At 58.5% G+C, this 20930-nt stretch overlaps 1 protein-coding gene across 26 annotated transcripts in view; it reads right to left on the bottom strand.

The window, feature by feature from the left end:
* Nucleotides 1-1755: 1755 nt before the first annotated feature.
* The window catches only part of Plec (plectin), a 66171-nt gene continuing 46996 nt past the window's right edge, over nucleotides 1756-20930 (bottom strand). For all 26 annotated transcript variants that reach the window (XM_033760829.1, XM_010630579.3, XM_033760830.1 and 23 more), the window contains 20 exons: nucleotides 20175-20329; nucleotides 19784-20093; nucleotides 19624-19701; nucleotides 19389-19550; nucleotides 19052-19156; nucleotides 18795-18890; nucleotides 18418-18543; nucleotides 17439-17591; nucleotides 17197-17351; nucleotides 16989-17115; nucleotides 16715-16898; nucleotides 16482-16639; nucleotides 16203-16381; nucleotides 14626-14764; nucleotides 14182-14538; nucleotides 14025-14108; nucleotides 13733-13837; nucleotides 13540-13638; nucleotides 9191-12571; nucleotides 1756-9065 (listed from right to left, as the gene is read on the bottom strand). In XM_033760829.1, coding sequence (XP_033616720.1) covers nucleotides 2847-9065; nucleotides 9191-12571; nucleotides 13540-13638; nucleotides 13733-13837; nucleotides 14025-14108; nucleotides 14182-14538; nucleotides 14626-14764; nucleotides 16203-16381; nucleotides 16482-16639; nucleotides 16715-16898; nucleotides 16989-17115; nucleotides 17197-17351; nucleotides 17439-17591; nucleotides 18418-18543; nucleotides 18795-18890; nucleotides 19052-19156; nucleotides 19389-19550; nucleotides 19624-19701; nucleotides 19784-20093; nucleotides 20175-20329 — 12372 coding nt within the window. In that variant the 3' untranslated portion in view covers nucleotides 1756-2846. The remainder of the gene's footprint in view (nucleotides 9066-9190; nucleotides 12572-13539; nucleotides 13639-13732; nucleotides 13838-14024; nucleotides 14109-14181; nucleotides 14539-14625; nucleotides 14765-16202; nucleotides 16382-16481; nucleotides 16640-16714; nucleotides 16899-16988; nucleotides 17116-17196; nucleotides 17352-17438; nucleotides 17592-18417; nucleotides 18544-18794; nucleotides 18891-19051; nucleotides 19157-19388; nucleotides 19551-19623; nucleotides 19702-19783; nucleotides 20094-20174; nucleotides 20330-20930) is intronic.

Genomic DNA, 20930 nt, shown 5'->3' with positions numbered 1-20930 from the left:
ACAAAAAAAAAAAAAAAAAAATCACGCTCCATTTTCATCCCTAAATATCTCCTTCTTTGTGACTTCAGGTGTACATCTGAGAAGTTAAGATACTCAAGTTTTCCCCAAAAATACGACCTAGCTGGAAAATAATGAGTCTTGAAAACTAGAGATCAAAATTGCCAACCCTAATCAGCCTATCTTTGCCTTACTGAGTAGCCAACAAGCAAGAGAACAGTGATGGCAGGTAAGGGAAGGATAAGTTGATAGGGGCTGGCATTTTTTATCTCTAGTCCTCAAGGCTCATTATTTTCCAGCTTGGTCTTATTTGGGGGGAAATGGGGTATTAAGGCCTACCTAGATGGCAGGAGGGGTGCTTGAGACAATAGGCCTATCACGTGCTGCACCCATAGAATTGTCACTGTGCAGCAGCACATGCTGCTGAGCCACTCAGATCCCACTGGGGTCAGTGTGCCCACCCCCAGCCATGGGACATCAGCCTCGCCTTCCTCCACAAGACTGGCAAGAGCTGCCACCAGCCTCAAACATATCCCATGGTCAAGGAGTGGATGATGTAGGGGACGGCAGACTTGTCTCTGGGCAGAATGGCATCTGAGGTAAAACACGGAGCCATGGGGTCCTGTTATGCTAGGTCCAGCTGAGCCCTCCGAGACACCATTGTTGGCCTGCGGTTGATGAGTTTCCCTGTGAGGGCAGATGGATGCTGTTGGTTCTGTCATCTACAGAAACACGTTGTGCTAAAACGTGCCAGTGTGTGGGCAGAAGGGGAAGGGCAGTAAGAAAAGAGCAGCTGGGCCCAGCCTTCAGGGCTGTGGGCAGACAGCTCACACAACTGTCCTGCTGCCACAAAGGGACTGCTTACAGCAGTGGTTCTCTTACTCTAGCACATAGTGAGCTCCTGAAAGGCTAAATACTAAATTATTAATTGGTTGTCCAGTAGATGACGGCCAACCAGCACTCCAAACCAGAGCACATAAAAGGCAGAAACAGGGCCAAGGACATCATGCCTCTCCCCAAGCTGGCCCGAGAGCACCCACTCAGCAAGTAGGCATCTGGCAGGAGTGACTCTAACAGGTTTGGAGAGCAGAACCCCACAAGTGCATGGAGACCCCTAGACTGAGGATCTGCATCCTCTCCCATATAAAGCAGGGAGGGAGGGACCAGTCTCAGGCCAGTGGCTTTCAGTGGCTGGCTTTGCCCACACACCTACCTCTAGCAAGTCTTCCCAGAAATCGTGAGCAATCAGAATCCTGAACAAACTTCACCTGAGAACCCAGCAGGCTAAGGCCAAGCAGCAGCCTTCAGGGGCCGGCCGGCAGTACTCATGGCAGCTGCTGAGACTCACCTCCTCTGGAGGGCTGCCCTGGACCAAAGGGGACAAGTTCATCAAGGGATCACACTGCTCCCTCCTCAAGGAGAGTGGGCACAGCCAATGAACAATATAGATAAAGAGCCCACCAGAAAGGACCCTCAAGTGAGAACCAGAGACCATGTGTAAGAAGTGGACTGGGTAATGGCTGGACTGGCAGCAGGCCTCAGCTGACTCTTCAGTGTGGCCTTACCCACCATTCAGCCACTGCCTGGGTTTTCTTGTCCGTAGATGTCCAGCCTCAGGCCAGTGTCTCCACAGGCCCCATCCTGGTCAAAACACATAGCTGAGCTTAGAGACTGGAGCCCAGAGCCTGGGCTGCAACACCTCCCAAGCCTGACACATAGCTGACCCCAGAACCAAAAAAAGGTTAAGATCCACAGGAAGGTTGGTTGGAATCGCTTTTATTGGAGGGTGGATGCCACAGGGCCCCATCCATGGTCAGGTTAGTGTTCTGCCTGGCACCTCCACCTGCCACCAGCCAGTTAGTGGGGCATGCAAAGCTTAGTCAGAGGGTGGAGGCAGGGGTGGGAGCTGCCAAGGCCAGGGGCTGGTTCAATAAGGGGCACTGGTGGGGATCCTGGGTCAGCACACACAGCCCAGCCAACATCCTGGACCAAGAGGGGCCAGGGCTCTCTGAGAACAGGGTGGGCAGGGAGCCCCCAGGGAGGGAGTCCATAGGCTCAAGGGGCCACTGGCCCCGGGGAGAGGCCAGGTCTGCAGAACTGGCCATCTGCAGTGCTGCCCATCTGAAACATCAGTCTCCCACCCCAGGTCTGGATCCTCGGGGCTTAGGTAAGAGGGAGGACACAGAAGGCACTTACATGGGGAACTGAGGCTGGAAGGCTGAAGCTGAAGGCTGGGGTCCTGGGAGAGTGAGTGTCAGGGGCTTGAGCCTCTGTAGACTGGACCCTCATCTTCCCATGGGGAAGGGCTTTTCTGGGCAGGGTTCATTGGATGGCTGACCCAGGCCCTTCCCTCACCAGGACTCACCAAGGGAGCAGGCTTGTCTGAGAAACATGCTGGGGGAAATGCTAGCCCCAAGCGGGCGCCCTGAGAGGACGGAGGGCCCTCTGCTGCCAGGCCTGACCCCACTGCCCTCAGCAGGCAGGCACCGAGTGGGGTTAGCTTATGGGGCTGGGGCTTTGCCCATACAAAACCCTCCTTAGGTAGAGAGGAAGAGTGGGCTGGGCGCCAGCTCTGAACTCTCCAAGGCACCTGGCTATTGAGTGGCAGGTTGAAGGGAGTGAGGAGACCCGAGTGGGGTGCGGTGGTCAACAGGGCTACCAGCCCCGCCCCCCAGGATACAAACTGTCTGGACAGCAAACAGACATTAATGTGTTAGTCTGGTTTTTTTTGGTTAAACTTGAGGCACCACTTGGGAGGAAGACACCTTTAAATGTTAAAGAGAGACCCCAGCATCTTGGCAGGGAGCCTGGCCACATGCAGAGGGAGAGTGCGGGGTGCAGGCAGGCAGTCAGGCCACCGCAGACTCAGGGCCTCCCATGGAGGCCGAGGGTCCTGAGGCATAGCGGCGGCCATAGCCTGAGGAAGAGTAAGAAGAAGAAGAGAAGGTCATGGAGAAGCCAGAGCCAGTGGCATCAAAGCTGCCACGGCGGGAGCCAGCCCGGGAGCCAGTGCGGGAGCCAGCGCGGGAGCCAGCAGTGGAGCCAGAGCCACTGACACTATAAGGGCTGTAGTAACCCTTGCTGGACTGGGCAGCGGCCTCCAGCAGCCGCAGTCCTGTGCCCTCCTCCACCATGCTGCGGTCCAGTGCATCCTTGTAGGAGATCTTGAGCTTGGTCTTGGGGCAGGTGAGGTACTTCGAGTAGGCACTGACATCACGGAGCTTCTGGGCTGTGCGGGTATCCACGGTGCCACGTTGTAGGGCCTCGTCCAGGGATACACGGCCTGGCATGTCAGGCTCAATTAGGCCACCTGTCAGGTACTGCACCTCCAGGAAGCGCTGGCCTGCCTCATAGTACAGCCAGCCCTTCTTGAGGGCCTGGGCAGCCGACATTTTGGTCTTGGTGCGTGGGTCCTCAAAGCCAGAGAAGGCTTTCTGGGCCAGATTAATGCGATCCACCATGATCTTGTCCACCAGACCCTTGTTGACAGCATCAGTGACAGGGAAGCGCTCACCCGTGCTAGGATCTATGATGCCCCCTGTGCAGGCCTGTGCCTCCAGTAGCCGCTGACCGGTGATGTTGTCCACTAGGTTGCGGTGCATGGCCTCTGTGATGGAAACCTTCTCCAGTGTCTCTGTGTCTAAGATTCCAGCCACTGGGCCTGTCTCCTCAGTGGGGTCAGACCAGGAGGTCAGCTGGGTCCTAGAGACCGCAGGGCTAATGGGATAGGAGGATGAGGAGCCCACTGAGGAAGAACGGGAGCGAAAGCCACTGGCATTGCCTGAGAGCATGTCAGCAAACTCCGTGATGGAAAGTGTGCCAGCGCGGTACTGATCCAATACAGAACGGTCAATGAAGTTCTTAGTGATGGCGTCATCGATGTCATACTGGCGGCCAGAACGGCGGTCAATGATCATGGACTTGACCACACCATCTGAGGAGGAGATGGTGATCTCTTCCCACTCACACTCCTGCTCAGACAATTCCAGGTATGTCTGGTGGTCAATGAGGCCCTTGCGGTACGCCTCATACACTGACATCTCCTTGCCTGTCTCAGGGTCCACAATCACCACACGGCGCTTGCGCACTGAGGACTTGGAGGATGTCTTCCGCTCCCGCTTCTTCTCTTTCAGTGGCAGGAGGCACAGGCCAGTCTGGGGGTCAGTGATGCAGCGTTCCATCAGCTGCAGGTAGGTGAGGTTTTCCTCTGTGTTGGGGTCAAAGAATCCCTTGGTGTCATCTGAAGGATCAGTTAGGATCTCGTTCATTTCCTCATCGAAGAGGCCACGCTTGTACGCCACCTCTACAGGCAGCCGGTGGCTCTCCTCGGGGTCAATGATGCCACCCGTAGCGATCTGGGCCTCCAGCAGGCGGATCCCATGGTCTTTCAGGATCAGGCCCTTCTTCATGGCCTGGAAGAGGGAGATGAGCTTCCCAGTGTAGGGGTCCTTATAACCAGTGACAGCACGCTCAGCTGACAGCAACTTGTCTTTGAACTCAGGGCCCACAATGCCCATGCGCACAGCCTCCTCTACGGTCAGTTTAAGCCCCTTGATAGGGTCAATGACATAGCCAGTAGCTGCCTGAGCTTCCAAGAGCTCGAAGGCAGTGCCAGGGCGAATGATGCCCTTCTTCATGGCCTGGTACACTGAGAGCCGCTCCTTGGTGGCATCAACAAAGACCCCAGCAATGCAGCTGGTGCCCTCAAGGAACTTCTGCAAGTTCTTGGTGACCTCCTCGATAGAGGTCAGGCCCTCCTGCAGCCGTAGTGCAGTGGCCTCATCCATGACTTGGGAGCGCACTAGTTCCTCCACAGTGATTTGCTTGCGCAGGCCACGGAAGGTCAATTTGCGGGTATCCGAGAGCGGCAAGAGCATCTGGCCACTGTTGTCATCACGGCGGCAACGCCGGAGCAGCTGTGTATAGCTGAGGCGTTCGTCGGTGGAGGGGTCCATATAGCTGCGCACCTCACTGGGCTCCGAGAGCTGGTCATACGTGTCCTTGTTGAGGTAACCACGTTGGTAGGCCACCTCCAGTGGGAGGTGGAAGCCCAGGCGGGGGTCTACAATGCCTCCTGTGGCCAGCTGGGCATCCAGCAGCCGCAGAGCCTCCTCTGCAGGAATCAGCTCCTTCTTCATAGCTTGGAAGAGTGAGATGGTCTGCTCAGTGTACGGGTCACGGTAGCCAGTAACAGCTCGTTCTGCTGAAAGCAGCCGGTCATGCAGCTCGGGGCCCACAAGGCCCTTCCGCACAGCCTCATCCACAGTCAGCCGCTCGCCCTTCACTGGATCCAGTAGGAAGCCTGTGGCTGCCTGTGCCTCCAGCAGCAAGCGGGCCACCTCAGCACTCAACAGTCCCTTCTTAAGGGCCTGGTAGACAGTCAGCGTCTGCCTGGAGCCTGGCACATAGACACCAGCAACTGAGCCTGTGCCATAGAGGTAGCGCCAGACAGATTCTGCTTCCAGGACCTCACGGAGGCTCTTAGAACCTTCCCGCAGCAGGTTGTAGCTCTCTAGGGAAATGATCCGGGCCTCATACAGGTCCTCTGCGGTAAGGCGGCGGCGCACATAATCATAGGAAGCCAGGTTCTGCTGCCGGATAATCTCAGTCTTCTCAATGATCTCAATGATGATGATGATCATGCGCTCCTTAGTCACCCGGCCAGCCTGAAAGTCAGCCATCAGCCGGGACCGCTGCTCCTCAGGGATCAGGTCTGACTGCATCACTTCCCACAGGGACATGGTGGAGCCGCCACGGCTGCCACCACCAGGGATGTCAATCTGTGTCTCCTCAAATGCCCTCCGGGTCTCCTCCTCAGTATACACTTGTGTGGTCTCCACCACCTCAGCCTTCTCAGCCCCTTTCAGTGGCAGGAGGCGCAGGCCTGTCTCAGGATCCTCCACACAGCGCTCTAGCAGCTGCAGGTAGGTGAGATTCTCATGAGTGTTGGGATCAAAGAAGCCCTTGGTGTCATCGCTGGGGTCAGCCAGAATGCGGCTCATCTCCTCATCAAAGTAGCCACGCTGATAGGCCACTTCCACAGGCAGACGGTGGCTGTGTACAGGGTCAATGATGCCACCTGTAGCAATCTGGGCCTCCAGCAGGCGAATGCCATGTTCCCTAAGCACCAGACCTTTCTTCATGGCCTGGAAGAGTGAGATGGTGGTACCCGAGTAGGGGTCCTTAAAGCCAGTGACAGCCTTCTCGGCTGACAGCAGCTTTTCATGTAGCTCAGGGCCCACAACACCCGCTTTCACAGCCTCATGGACATACAGGCGCTGGTTACGCACAGGGTCTACCAGAAAGCCAGTGGCTGCCTGGGCCTCCAGTAGAAGTGTGGCAGTGCTTGGTCTCAGCAGGCCCCGGCGCATGGCTTCATAAATGGTCACCTTCTCCTTGGAGTCCTCCAGGTAAATGCCAGCCAGGCAGCCACTGCCCTGCAGCAGCGTCCGCACAGAGCCCACCTCCGAGAGGTCCTTGACTGAAGTCCTGCCATCTTTGAGCTGCTCAAATTGGGCTCTGCTGAGGACCTTGGCGGCCAGGAGCTCACTGGCTGGTACTGGGGCACGGAGTCCACTGAAGGACAGCCGCTCCTGCCGCTTCGTCTCCACCTCTTCAATAATGGTGATGAGGATTTTGATAACTTTCTCCACAGTGACCTTGCCTGTACGGAACTGCCGCAGCAGCTCCTGCCGCTGCTCCTCCGTGAAGTACTCAGAACTGATAAGCTCCCACACTGTCACCATCCTGCCCTTGAAGCTGCCCACAGGGACCTCAACAGTGGCCTTCTCAAAGGTCTCCCGGGCCTGGAGTTCAGAGTAGACCTCTTCCTGCCTGGCTCGGATGGCCTTCTCTGAGAGTGGCAACAGGCTCAGCCCTGTCAGCTGGTCAGGCCGGCACCGCTGCTGGAGTTGGCTGTAAGTCACTGGTTCACACGTGCTGGGGTCAAGGTAGGCCTTTGCATCATCCCTGGGTGTCAACAAGGCCCTATTAGTCTCCTCATCCAGGTAGCCCCGGGCACAGGCAACATCCAGGGGCACACGGTGGCTCTTGCTTGGGTCCACAATACCACCTGTGGACAGCTGGGCATCCAACAGGCGCAGGCCCTGCTCCCGGGGGATGAGGCCTTTCTTCAGGGCCTGGAACAGAGAGACACTCTTGCCAGAGTAGGGGTCCCTGTAGCCTGTTACAGCCTTCTCAGCTGACAGTAGCTTTTCATGCAGCTCAGGGCCCACCAAGCCAGCACGTACTGCTTCATCCACAGTCAGCCGGGCACTAGTGGCAGGGTCAATGATGTGCCCAGTGCCAGCCTGGGCCTCCAGCAGAGCCATAGCCACATCCGGCTGCAGTAGGCCTTTTTTGAGGGCTTCATAGATGCTCAGCTTTTGCCCTGCCTCCTCCAGCCACACACCTGAAACAACATTGGCTCCTCTCAGGGCCTGCCGCACAGCATCCATTTCTGCCACCTCTCGCACAGAGCGCTTACCCTGCTGCAGCTGTTGGTAGAGATCCTGATTAATGACCCTGCTCTCCAGCAGCTCAGTGGCAGGCACCAGGGATCGAAGACCCTCAAAGCAGAGCTGGCCCTTCCTCTCATGCTCCTCCACCACGGTAATGACTATCTTGATGATCTTCTCCACTGTGATACGACCTGTGCGGAACTGCCGCAGCAGGTCCCGTCGCTGCTCCGCCGTGAAATACTCTGAGTTGATGATCTCCCAAATGGTCACTGTCTTGCCCTGGAACTTGCCAAACGGTGCAGACACAGTGGCCTTCTCAAAGACGTCCCGGGCCTCTGAGTCGGTGTAGACCAGCTCGCCACCCTTGGCAGCCTTATCTGTGAGTGGCAGAAGGCACAGGCCTGTCTCAGGGTCCTCCACACAGCGCTCCAACAGCTGGAGGTAGGTGAGGTTCTCGTGCGTGTTGGGGTCAAAGAAGCCCTTAGTGTCATCACTGGGGTCTGACAGGACACGGCTCATTGCCTCATCGAAGTAGCCACGCTGGTAGGCCACATCCACAGGCAGGCGGTGGCTGTGCACAGGGTCAATGATGCCCCCTGTGGCAATCTGGGCCTCCAGCAGGCGGATGCCATGGTCGCGCACAATGAGGTCCTTCTGCATGGCCTGGAAGAGTGAGATCTGCTCCCCAGTGTAGGGGTCCTTGTAGCCGGTGACGGCACGCTCAGCTGACAGCAGCTTATGGTGTAGCTCAGGGCCCACGACACCCTCCTTCACAGCCTCATTGACGGTCAGCCGTCGATTCCTCACGGGATCCAGCAGGAAGCCTGAAGCAGCCTGGGCCTCGAGCAAGATGAGAGCTGTGCCAGGGCTCAGCAGCTGCCTCTGTAAGGCCGTGTAGACACTCAATTTCTCATTGGTGGGCTTCAGCAGTAGCCCTGCAATGCTGCTGCGGCCCTGCAGGTACCGACGCACATCTTCCCGTTGTGCCAACTCATCCACCGTGGTGTGGCCCTGAACCAGCCGCTGTAACTCCTCTGTGCTCAGGATGCCAGCCTCCTGCAGTCGCTCAGCCGGCACTCTCTGTCGCAAGCCCTGGAAGGTGTGCTCAGGCTCCACATCCACGACTGGGCCATCAGGTGTGTCCCGGCCGTTGGGCAAGGCTTTCACAGCAGCAGTCTGCAAGGCTACAATCTCTTCTGAGTGTGCCAAGGCAGCCCGGTGCTCCTCCTCCAGACGATGTAGCCGCTCACGCAGCCTCTGGTTCTCCTCGGCCAGAAGTTTCTCTTGTTGCTGCCTCTGTTGTTCCAGGCGCTGCAGCTCCTCCTGCTTGCGCCGCACACCTTCCTCTGCCTCATGCTGCCGCCGCCGGGCCTCCTCCATGCTTGCTACCAACTGCTGCTTCTCCTGCTCCATCTGCTCCTGCTGCCGCCGCTGCTCCTCACGCAGCTGCTGTGCCTTGGCTACCTCATCCTGGAAAAGTTGCTCCAGCTTGGCTTTCTCCTGCTCAATGAAGCGCTCTCGCTGCAGCAGGCTGTCTTTCTCAGAGAGGAAGGTCTGATGCAGGGCCTGCGTCTCCTGTAGCATCTGCTCCTGCTGCACCGTCTGCATCTGTGAGAAGTGGGGAGGGAATGGGCAGTGGTCAGGGATGCCGGAGCTCTAGGAGCACCCACCACCCCACCCCAGGGCAGACTTCCCCACTGGGCCCACCCGCCTGTGTGGAGGGAGGGCAGTACCTCCTCAGACTTGAGCTGCAGCAACTTTGCCTCCTGCTTGAGCTTCTCCTTTTCACGCTCCAGCTCGGCAATGGCCTCCCGTAGGCGCTCGGCATCTTGGTCACTCTGCTGCCTCTGGATCTCCAGAGTCTGTACCAATGTCACCTTCTCCTGTGTGGCAAGCTCAGTGCGGTGCAGCTTCTCACCGATCTCCTCAGCCTGCCTCCGGAAGCGCTGCGCATCTTCCTCTGCACGGGACTGGGCCCGGCTCATCTCAGCCATGCGCAGCTTGAGGCGCTCGGCCTCTGCAGTCATCTCCAGTTGCCGCTGTCTCTCTGCCTCCAGTGTCCGCTGAAATCCCTGGGTCTCCTGTTCCAGCTGCTGTGCCATCTGCTTCTTGTCCTCTTGCAGCTGCCGGGCCTGCTCCTGTGCCAGCTCCTTCTGCTGCTGTAGCAGCTCTGCCTCGGCCTTGAGCCGTGTAGCCTCCTGTACTGCCTGCATCTTTTCCTTGAGCATCTTTTCTGCTAGGGCCCGCTGCTGTGCCAGATCCTCCTCTGCCAACTGCCGAAGCCGTGCAGCCTCCTGGGCAGCTACACTCAGCCGTGCAGCATCTTCAGCCACTTGCTTCATCTTCTCAGCCTCCTCCTCCAAGAAGCGCTGTGTATTGTCCTTGTCCCGCAAGATAAGTGCACGGTTCTCAGCCTCAATGCGTGCCTTTAGCTTGCTCAGTTCCTCCATCTGCACACGTACAGAGAAGAGCTCCTCCTCCACCTGGCTGCGCTGGCGGGCAGCTTCTGTGACCTCTGCCTTCAGCCGCTGCAGCTCCTCATCCAGGATGCTCTTCTGGTGGTCAGTCTCCTCCAGCTGCAGCCGCAACGTCGTCAGCTCCTGTTCCACTTGGGCTTTCTGTCGTAGCGTCTGCTCTGAAAACTTCTTGTGCTTCTCTATCTCCGCATCAGCTGCCTGCTTCTGCTTCAGGGCTGCCTGCTCTGCCTGTGCCCTCCGTGCTGCCTCCTGCTCGGCTTCCTTGCGCAGCTTCTCTGCAGCAGCCTGGGCCTGGGCCTGGGCCTGGGCCTGCTCCTCTGCCAGCTGCTTCAGCCGCTCTGCCTCTTCCACCTGCCGCCGAGACTGTGCTGCCTCACGCTCAGCATGTTCTCGAGCCTCCTCGGCTTCCTCAGCTGCTCGCCGAGCTGCCTCTGCCTCACCACGCAGCCGCTCTAGCATGCTCTGCTCCTGCTGCAGTGTCTGCTGCAGCTCCTGCTCTCGCTGCTGCACCACAAAGGCATGTGCCTTCTCCTCTGCCTGCAGCCGCTTCTGGGCAGCCTCTTGGGCCAGCTGTAGCTGCCGAGTGGACTCTTGTTCTGCTCGCTCCCGCAGACGCCGGGCTTCCTCCACCTTAGCCTTGAGCCGCTCGACTTCCTCCAGCGCAGCCTTGCGCTGCCTGGCGGCCTCCTCCTCTGCTGCCAGGCTCTTCTGCACACGTTCTTCGGCCTCACGGCGCCGCTGCTCCTCCTCTGCTGCCAACTGTCGCTGCCGAGCAGCCTCCAGTTCTGCCTGCTCTTTGCTACGCAATGTGTCCTCAGCATTGCTGCGGATGCGCCCCAGCTCCAGCTCCAGCTCTACCTTGCCGGCAGTAGCTTTCTCAAAGTTTGCCTTCAGCGCGAGGATCTCTTCCTCCACCTGCCGCCGCTGCCTCAGTGTGTCCTCCACCAGCCCCTTCTGCCTCTCGAGCTCACTCTCCGATGCCTTGCGCAGCTGGGCGAGGCGCTCCTCGATGTCAGCCTTGTGCTGTGCCGCCTGCTCCTCCAGCTTCCGCCTCTGGAAGGCCTCATCCTCGGCCAGCCGGCGCAGACGCTCATTCTCTGCCTCCTTCTCCTTGAGCACGATCTCTGCCTCCGTCTTGAGTCGCGTGGCCTCACTGATGGCAGCCAGTTTCTCAGTGAGTACCCGCTCCGCCTCGGCCCGCTGGCGCTCTGCATCCTCCTCGGCCAACTGCCGCTGCCGCTTGGCCTCTTCAGCCAGGGCACGTAGGCGGGCAGCCTCCTCGGCCAGCTCACGGAACCGGCTGGCTTCAGCTTCTAGCCGCTGCTTGGACTTCTCGCTGGTAGAGCGGGACTCCTCCTCAGCTCGCGCCTTGCTGGCCAGCAGCACCTCCATCTCCGCTCGCACTTTGGCCAGTTCTGCCTCTAACTCCCGGCGCTTCTGTGTGGCTTCGGCTGCCTCATGCTGCAGCCGGGCCAGCTCCTCTTCCAACAGCTGCCGCTGCTGTTCCCCCTGCTCAGTCTCAGCTCGTAAGCGAATCAGCTCCTGCTCTGCTGCCAGGCGCTGCTGTGCAGTGCCCTCTGCCAGCTGTCGCTGCTTCTCTAGCTCCTGCTCGGCCTGCTCCCTCTGCCGCACAGCCTGCTCTTCTGCCTTACCACGCCGCCGGGCCTCACGCTCTGCCTCCTCCTTCTGCTTCTCGGCCTCAGCCTGCGCCAAGCTCTTCTGCTGTGCCACCTCCTCTGCCTGTAGCCGCAGCCTCAGCGCCTCATTGGCCTTTAGCTGCCAGCGCTCCAGCTCCCGCTCAGCCTCCTCACGAGCACGTTCCGCTTCTGCCTGCTGCTGTGCCCGCCGTTCTGCCTCCTCTCGCAGCTGGGTCACTGTCACGTGCTCTTCCTGCAGGGTGCGCTCCAGCTGTGCAGTCTTCTCTGCAAAGGAGGCACGCTTGCTCTGCAGCTCTGCCTCTGCGCTACGCTGAGCTGTCTCCCGGGCTACCTGCACTTGACGCGCCCGCTCTGCTTCTGCCTGCCGCAGCTGCCTCTCTGCTTCCTCGGCCTGTAGTCGAAGCTCCTCCAGTGACTGCAGAGCCCTCTGCTTCTCTCGAGCTGCCTCAGCCTCAGCCTTCACGCGCAGGGCCAGCTCTGCCTCTGCTTGACGCTTGCGCTGGCTCTCTTCCTGCACCTGCTTCCGCAAGCGTTCAGCCTCCTCCTGTGCCTGCCGCCTCTGTGCTTCCGCCTCCTCCGCTCGAGCACGCAGAGCCTGCAACTCACCCTCAGCCCCACCACGCTGGCGCTCTGTCGTCTCCAGCTGTAGGCGTACCACACGGATCTCCTCTTCAATGCGCAGCCTGCTGCGTTCAGCGGCCTCCACCTGCTGGGTCTTGGCCTGGATCTCTGCCTCTGAGCTCTGCCGCAGATGCTGCAGCTCTTCCTGGATACTGCGTTTCTGCTGCTGCGCATCCACCGCTGCCTCTTCCCGCCGTGCCACCTCCTCCTGCATGCGCCGTTGCAGTTCCTGCGCCTCCAGCTCCGCCTGCACCTTGGCCTGGGCATGCGCCTCAGCCAGCTGCCGCTGCTTCTCCAGCGCAGCCTCCACCTCTGCCAGTCGCTCCCGTTCCTCTGCCCGCTGCTGCTCGGCCAGCCTCTGTGGCCACGGCAGAGAGAGGAAGAGAACCAGAGAGAGCATGAGCATAAGCGTGAGGCGGGAGCCAGGTGCTCACGTGACACGGTACCACCACAGTTCACTTGGACAGTGCGATGCAGGGGGAATGAGGGAGGACAAAGGTCCCAGCCCAGCCAAGGAGAGCGTGCACCCACCCAGGGCACTCAGGCAGCGAGCGCAGCCGAACCCACTGTGCTCACCAGCCTGGGAAAGGAGGCCCAGGCGTCCTCCCCTCTTCCCGCAGACAGGCGACGGAGACAGACGGGGTGGGGGAGAGAGAGAAAGAGAGAGAGAGCAAAGCAGGAGGCTCGCAGGGTCTGCAAGCCATGCCCACCACAGTCCTGCCCAGCTCTGTCAGACACCAGGAGGTCTGGCTTCCATTATGGGTTCCTTCCAGGAAGCCACTCCCAAAGCTAAACGAGTGGGGCAGGGTGAGAAGGCCAGAGTAAGGAGAGCAGGGCAGACCTGAACCAGCTCAGAAGAGTGACTCTCAAGACCACCCACCTGAGCAGAGGAGGCGAGGCCACTCAGGAGGTGGGAAGGAACTGGAAAAGTGGGCAGTGGCCCACCCAAGATGCCTTGCTTGAGATGCCACCCTTCCCCTATCCCCACAACCCAACACCCAGGACTTTTCCCAGAGCAAAGGGCCAAGTGGAACCAACACAGAATTCCCAGAGGAACGCGCATGAGAGCCAGTGAGATGCAGCTGAGGACACTTGCCAAGAGAGACGAGAGGAGGTACCAGCCACCATTAAGAGAGTAGCACGGCCCCAGGCCAAGGTGAGGGCAGCCTGGGTAGCCGTGCTGGGGAAGGGGGTGCTGAGTGGCACCAGGCAAGAGTGGGCAGAGCTGTGTAAGTAATCTCTGACAGCTTCCTCTGGGCTGAGTTTGGGGCAAGGCAGGCAGCAGGAGGGTTTCCCTCAACCCACCCTGTGTGGCCTTAACCATACCTCCTCCTCCTCCATGCGCCGCAACGTCTCACTTATGAATTTGATGTACTGGCTTGTGAGAGTGGTCAGCTCACTGTAGCGTGTACGCAAGTCCACATACTGGGGATGAGGGGGAAAGTCAGTCAGCTGAGAGCTGAAACCCATGGAGCCCACCAGCCCCCAACCATGTTAAGCTCACCCTGCCCCATCTTACCTCCTGGATTACGCTTTCCGACCCAGACTGGACCTTAGGCTTCTTGGCCGGGGAGGCCACTGGCTCAAGTTGTGCCTTGTACGTCACCAAATGGAGTTCGTAATCCTGTGGGGATATACTAGTGGGCTGCCAGCTCTGCCTCCTGGATGCTCGTGCCTGCCTTCCATGCCCACCTCACAGGTTTTCTCAGGCATGGCCCAGTTCCACAGTCACCCCTAGAGTCCCAGCCCCACCAGCCTGGCAAGTGTGTTTGGGGGTATGGATCTTGACACAGATAGCAGAAAGGTCTCACCTTAATGGCATTGATGTACTGCTTGGCAAACTTCTGGCACTCCTCAACCTTCTCACCGTGGTGCTCAATTTCCTCTAGCAGAGCCTGTGTGGGGCAGGCAGTCAGCATCGACAGCTATAGGGCACCCCTAACACCGCCTACCCCAATCCAGGCCCACCTTTTCCTGCCGCAGCTGCTCCCGCACAGCCCGGCTATTGGCCATGGGCACAGCCTGAATCTGTTCCTGACGGCGCCTGGCGTCCTGTAGCCAGGCATTCAGCGGATCTGTACTCTCGCGGTAGTAACGCAATTGGCGGCCCAGCTGCTCAAGCTCCCGCTGGCGCACATCAGTCTGGGCGAGCACAGCCTGCCAGCGCTCCAGCAGCTGGGTGACGCGCTCATGCCAGCGTTCCACCTCCACGTCCCGCTCCCCATGGCGCTGCTGCAGCCGCTCGCCCACTTCCTGTGCCCCTCGCAATTCATCCTTCAGGGCATCGAACACAGGCTGTTGTGCCTCTGCCTGGGCCCGCAGCTTCTGTTGGGCAGAGAAGGGACCAGTGTTGTTCAACCAGGGTTCCTGCTGTACCCTGCCCCTGGTAAGGCACAAACCCCATCACAATACCTTTAGTGAGGCCTTTGTGGCTTCAAGCTCTGGGAGGGTGGCAGGCACAGCTTGGACTTCCTTGAGCTGCTCCTCATGGGCCCTCAGCACCTCCTCAGCCCCCTGAGTGCTTCGGATCACCAGACTGATGGTCTTGAGCCTGAGGAAAAGTAGGGCTCAGAGCCAAGGCACAGGTGGGCTCTAGCAGTAAGTCTTGGGGAATGGCGCTAGAGACCAGGGAACCCCTGGGTGCCTCCCGCCAAGCCCAGACTTCTGTGGCCACAGGCTTGAGAGAGAAGAACATGGCCACAGAAGTCTGGGCTTGGCGGGAGGCACCCAGGGGCTCCCTGGTCTCTAGGCCTCTCCGTGCAGGGACCCTTAGTCTCCAACAGGAGACCAGGAAGGAGGATGCTCCAGCCAAGAACGGCAGACTCTAAGGTCCTGGGGCAGATGGCACCACCCAGGACTATAATTTTCAGCCTCCCAGCTCAAGATGGGCTGAGGGGTCCTAGGAGGGAACAATACCATGGCACTGACTGATATTTCTCTCAGTATGTTGGTATTTGTGAATAAATGGTGGACAAAGGGTTGACATACTGTTAGCAGAAGAAATAAAGGCTAAGAGTCAGGACAGAAAAGGCAGGGACAGAGACAAGACTTCTCACTACATTTCTGCATTTCTGAAAAAAAAAATTTTTTTTTACATTTCTGAAAATTAACCCACACGACTGTACTAGCTTTCATGCATCTACATTAAAATAATCATAATATACACAAAGGATAGAAGAGACCTGCAGCTGGGCATGGAAGTGGGGCAGGAGGGGATGCCAGTCTCTCGTAGGAATCCTGCATGTCACCAAGAGCTCTGGGGTGAAAGGAAGAGTCTGCAGGGGGAGGGCTGGGAGGCCATGAAGAGCCTCTTACCAACCCACCCCTGTACTGTCTTACCCACTACCTCCTCCCCTAACTGCTCTTCATCTCTATCCTCCACCAAGATGACCCTTCTCAAAGTCCCTGGTGCCCTCCCCTTGGCAGACCTTTCCCTCCTCTCAACCTACTGCCTTCAGTTACTGTATTCTGGCAGTCCTCTGCTCCTGACCTGTAGGCTGCACCTTCATTCTGTCCTATATTTACATCCCCTTCGGTCCAGTCTAGACCACCCTCTGTTCCAACTCCATCCTCTCCCTACATTCCCCAACGGGCCGGCTGCCTGCTGACACTCACATCTTCACTTCCAACTCCATCCTCTCCCTACATTCCCCAACGGGCCGGCTGCCTGCTGATACTCCCACATCTTCACTCCCAGAATTCCCAGTAAAGTGAACAGCACCCATCCTCCCAGGCTCCTCTCTCCCCCTCAAACCTCATCCTATCATCCTAAGACCCATGGACTCCAACTTCAAACACACCAGGATCAGAAATCTGCTTATCACCTCCATAGCCACCTCTCTGGTCCAAGCCCTGTCTCCTGGCCAGAGCTCTCAACAGCTCCCAACTTGTCCCATGTCCTTTCTTTCCTCTGCTCAGCATACTCCTGATGTCACAGCCCTCATCACAGCCTTACACAAACCCGTTCTCCACCCACACAAGGCACTCACTTCTCCAAGTAGATGGCAGAGAGACTTCGGACCTGTTCTAGCTTGCCAAGGGTGAGCTCCAGCTCCGAGCGCAGAATGGGGACAGCAGATGATGGCTCAGGTAGGGCCAGGACCTTCTCAGCTTCGGCAGAAAGCCGGGCAACCCCCTTGCCCAATCCCTCTATCTCAGCCTGTGCTTTCTGAGGAAAAACCAAGTAGGGGTCACAGTGACTACCACAGGCAATACATAGGACCCCTGAAGGCTAGATCGGGGGATATGGGAAAGAGGATAGCGCCTGCCTGCTGCTCGGCGATACGGTGGGCACACTCCTTTGAGGGCTCCTTGTCTAGTGGAAGCCGCAGCCGGTGCACAGTGCGCGTCTCACAGGCCTCTAGCTGCAGCCGGATGTCCTTGAGCTCCGAGATGCAGCGCTGGCATCGAGACTCCTCCTGCTCACCTAGGGGCACATCCCTGTCACTCAGCTGCCACTGGCTATCAGCCTAACTGCCAAGTGGCCCTGCCCACTGCATACCTTGCTCCAGGTTCTGTAGTAGCTGCTGGTAGTGGTGGCTGCAAGAGCTGTATTCTCGCTCTGCTACCAGCCGGTCCTCAGGCCCAAAGCTACCAGCATCCTGGCTGTCCCGCAGGAAGGCTTGGTAGTGTAGCTCCAAGCTGCGCAGAGCTTGGCGCTGCTCCTCCGGCTTCAGTGTGCGGAACTAGAGGGGCATGCACAGCTGAGCACAGGCAAGCTGGCGGGAACCCTCCCCCTGGTTCCCCACAGAACCCGCGGCCAGAGGCAGGCATACCGTGACAAGAGACCAGGAGCGGATGAGCTGCACATCTCGGCTGAAGCTCTGCCATGCCAGAAGGCTCTTCATGTCCACATGCAGCTGATGCCACAGTGTGACCAGGGCCTGGTGCTGGGCCTCCAGCCTGGCAGCAAAGCAACTGTCAGGGACATCTGGGGCTGCTCCCACTGTTCACCCCCTACATGTACACACCCAGGCCACCTACCTGGTGATGGCCTCCAGGGCTTCCTGGTTGGGCGGGGACACAAGGAAGCATACAGAGGGCACAGCGGCCTCACTTCCAGAGCTGCTGAGCACTTTCCAGTGGGATGGCTGTGCAGGGCCCACCAGCTGGCACTGGTCACCCTTGTGCATGGTCACCTGGGACAGAGACAGTTGGTGACAATGTGGCCATGCCCTTACCTCCATCTGGCAGCCTCCTTTTTAGGCCCACACAGCCCAACTCACCTCCACCTGCTTGTAGTCACACACAGCCAGCAAGGGCACATGGCCCCGCACAGGATAGGCTGGGTTACGGGGCTTCAGCTGCACAATGGCCTTGGCCCTCTTGGCCAGACCAGAGAGGTGACCCTTATATTCATTCAGCTGCTCCTTCTCATCCTGTGGAAAGGGGCAGTTCAGGATAGACATAGCCAGCATCCAGATACAGGCAGCAGGCACCCCAGCACCCCTAGAACTGAGATGGCCAAGTCTGCAGATCCTTTCTGATGCTGGGGGTGGGGGCACTGGAGGCAGAAAGCATGGCTAAGACAGGCCCTAGGGCTCATACCTCTTTCTTCCCAACCCAGACTGGGTGTCCCACTCTGGGCACCCACTATCTTCTCCAGGGGAGGAGGAACAGTTTAACTATATTCTGAACCCTACAATATTCTCACTCTTGCTTTCTCACCTTCTGGCCATAAAAGATCAGCTCTTCCTCCTGTCCAGCCCCTCTGTGAGAACCAGGTCTCACCAAGGACTGTCTAAGGCTGTGGGTGAGAGTCCTTCCTGGGGGGTGGTCTATACCGCTTGCCGTCTCCCAGGCAGACACTGTGGATGAGGCACTGGCCTTTGCAGACCACAAAGCCACCTCCTCCCTCCATTATTTCCCATGCAGAGCACTGGGCTTCCTGGAGACACCTACACCCTCCACCATGGCCTGTGGACATCATACTTAGCCCTCCACAGCCCTGCAGGCTGTGCCTGCTCTGGACATTGGGGCAGAAAGCCAGTATCCACCTACAATCAAATGTGTAGGACACCAACTGATTCAGGCCTACATTCAAGTAGGTTCCAGGGCTGAGTCTAACACAGCCTCCTCAGCCAACCACCTGAGCCAGCCTCTCTGTTCATCATACTCCCATGATGGCCCCAGGCCCTCTATCCCGCAGTACAGCCCCTGCCCTGGCCTAGCCTGTCCCTGTGCTCCTGCCCATATCTGCCTCACCTGAGCATCTTGTAGTAGGTCCTCGAGTCTGGTGACAGTGATGGAGCGGTCACAGCTGTACTTCCTACGCAGCGTCTCCTGCAGCTTCTGCAGCTGCTCCTCAGTCTCCCGTACATCTGTGAAGAACTGTAGTGGGGGGAAGGATTATGGTGAGCTGCCCCAGTCCAGGCCAAAGGGATGAGGCCTGAACTAAGGGGTAGCAAGAAAGAGGACTGGGGAGGAAGCTGACCACAATTCAGTGGGACAGAATGCAGGAAGCATCTGGCTTCGCCTGGGCAGTCACAGGAGGGTTAGGGGCCAACCATCAGCCTGTAGTTGGGGGGCTTCTACTAGGATCTGTGGCTGAGCCCCAGGAAAGCAGAGGCTTCAGTTCTCACCTGGAAGTAGGCAGTATTCTCCTTCAGGTGAGCCTCAATGCAGCAACACAGCTGCAGCATCCAGCTCCACTGGGTCTGCAGGGCAGCCTGAAAGGACTGCAGGACAGAGCGTCCTCAGGCCCTTCCTATACTCTGGGGCCCAGGGTGGTTTCCCCAGTCCCTCACCACATACCAGGGCCTAGGATGGTCACCCCCAGGCTTTCCCCAACACAGGAGCCCTTGGTATCCCGTTCCCAGTGCTATATTCTTCCCCTCACCTCCACCGTGGGTCGAGCAGGGTGGTCCTCCCGCAGTAGCCGGTCTCCAGTGTTCTGTATCTCTTTGATTTTCTTTTCCTTCAGCTCCAGCTCACGCATCAGGGCCTGATGCAGGGGCACAAGGTCTCAGAACAGGGTCAGAGTAGGCTGGGGCCTGCAGTCTCCCAGCAGATACAACCCAAGTATAGTGCTAGTCTCTGTGGAGTCTAGAGCTGGACCTCACTAGCCACCTGAATGGCTCTCAAGAGCGGGGGACAATGAGGGCATGGGCTAGGTGCAGAGGAAAGAGGTGAAGATGGTGCTTGCAGGATAGTTCTGGGGAGCCAATGAGCCTCACCGAGTAGCTCTCCTTCTTGGCAACCATGTTGGTGTTTCGGTCACTCCAGTCAAAGCCCACCTCCTCTTCTTCCTTCTCATTCAACCACATCAGCTCCTTGGTGGCAGCTGACACAAAGCTGTGCAGGCTCTCCAAGGAACGGAGCCGGGCCTTGGAGGAATTCTGCAGGCAAGGAATGTGTCAGAAGGCTGCTACCACCCACCTCCCTCATCCCCACATGGTCCCTTCCACTCACCAACAGCTTGGCATACTGTAGGTCCAGGCGACCCAGGCAGTCTCGGTAGGCACCCCGGGTAGCAGGGGAGAGCTGGCCCTGTACAGCACAAGAGGGGTGAGGTCCAAAGGGCATGGTGTCTGGCCTACCACCCACTGCCCACCCCAGGAGTGCTACCCACCTCATCACTCCGTGCCCGCTCAATCTTGGCCCTAAATTCCTCAATGGACTGATGCAGACCTCGGTGGCTGCCCAGCTGTGCCTCTGCACTGGGCAAGTCCACACCCCACTCAGCACTGTCTATCCGGCGCTGGTTCTCCTCCACCCAGGCCAGCAGGTCCTGCAGGTAGTGCAGGGTGGAATCTTCCAGTTCTGGGCGCCTCTGTGTGCTCTGCAGGGTCACCTGGGTCACAGGGGCTGCCACACCTGCCTTCAGCCGGAGGTTATACTCTGTGCGAATGGCCACCAGGCGCTCATGCAGACGGTATACCCTGGGCAGCGGAGAATTGGGGGATCAGCTGGGTCCAGGTTTACCACCCCAGGCTAACCGGGGAGGGCACGTCAGGCCCCACCTGCGGTACATCTGCTCGCCCTGCGGGTGCCGCCCATCTTTGAGGGTTTGTACATCGTTGAACAGCAGCCGGATCATGCCATCAGCCTTGTCCAAGTCCCGTTCCACTTCCCCTGCCCGCTGTGGTGTCTTGCCTGAAGCCAGCAGCCGGATATCCTGCAAGGTGTTGCCTGTGATGCAGAGCCTGGCTGGCCCTCTTCCTGGACCACACAGCACCTTGGCCACTTCCCTAGCCTGCTACCTCAGCCAACCTGCTGCCTCAGGATCTTGTCCTTTTCTGCCCCTCTTGCCTTCCCCACATATTGTTCTGACACATGGACGACTCTCAACAAGCCTGCACAGCCTGGCTCTAAGAGTCAGGACCCAGTTAAAGGAATCCCTAGCGGCCAAGGATGGAGGCCCTTTATGACCTTTCCACAGGATCCTGCACCTCATTCCCCATTGGCCATCCCTGTAATGTAGCACTTTGACAAGACCCTGCTCAGGCCCCCACAGGCACTACTAGCAGTAGGGACGGATGCTGCACCCAACAGTAAACTGCTGTGAGGCAGAAGTTGGCTTGCTATCAGGTAGGGCAGCTTGATATCCTGTCTGGTGCCCAGAAGCCAGCTTTGCCCAGAACAAGAGATCAGAGGTAGCAGAACATCACAAGGGAGGAGCTGGTCCTAGTTTCCCTACCCTAGTGCCCCACCCTGCCCACATAGCCAGGCAGGCAGGCCATAGCCTGGATATAGGGCGGGACGCTTGGGCTCCTCCT

The sequence above is a fragment of the Fukomys damarensis genome, unplaced genomic scaffold, assembly GCF_012274545.1.
Source record: "Fukomys damarensis isolate Sample0158 unplaced genomic scaffold, DMR_v1.0_HiC HiC_scaffold_5, whole genome shotgun sequence".
Lineage (NCBI taxonomy): Eukaryota > Metazoa > Chordata > Mammalia > Rodentia > Bathyergidae > Fukomys > Fukomys damarensis.
This window is presented reverse-complemented; position numbering and strand designations above follow the sequence as displayed.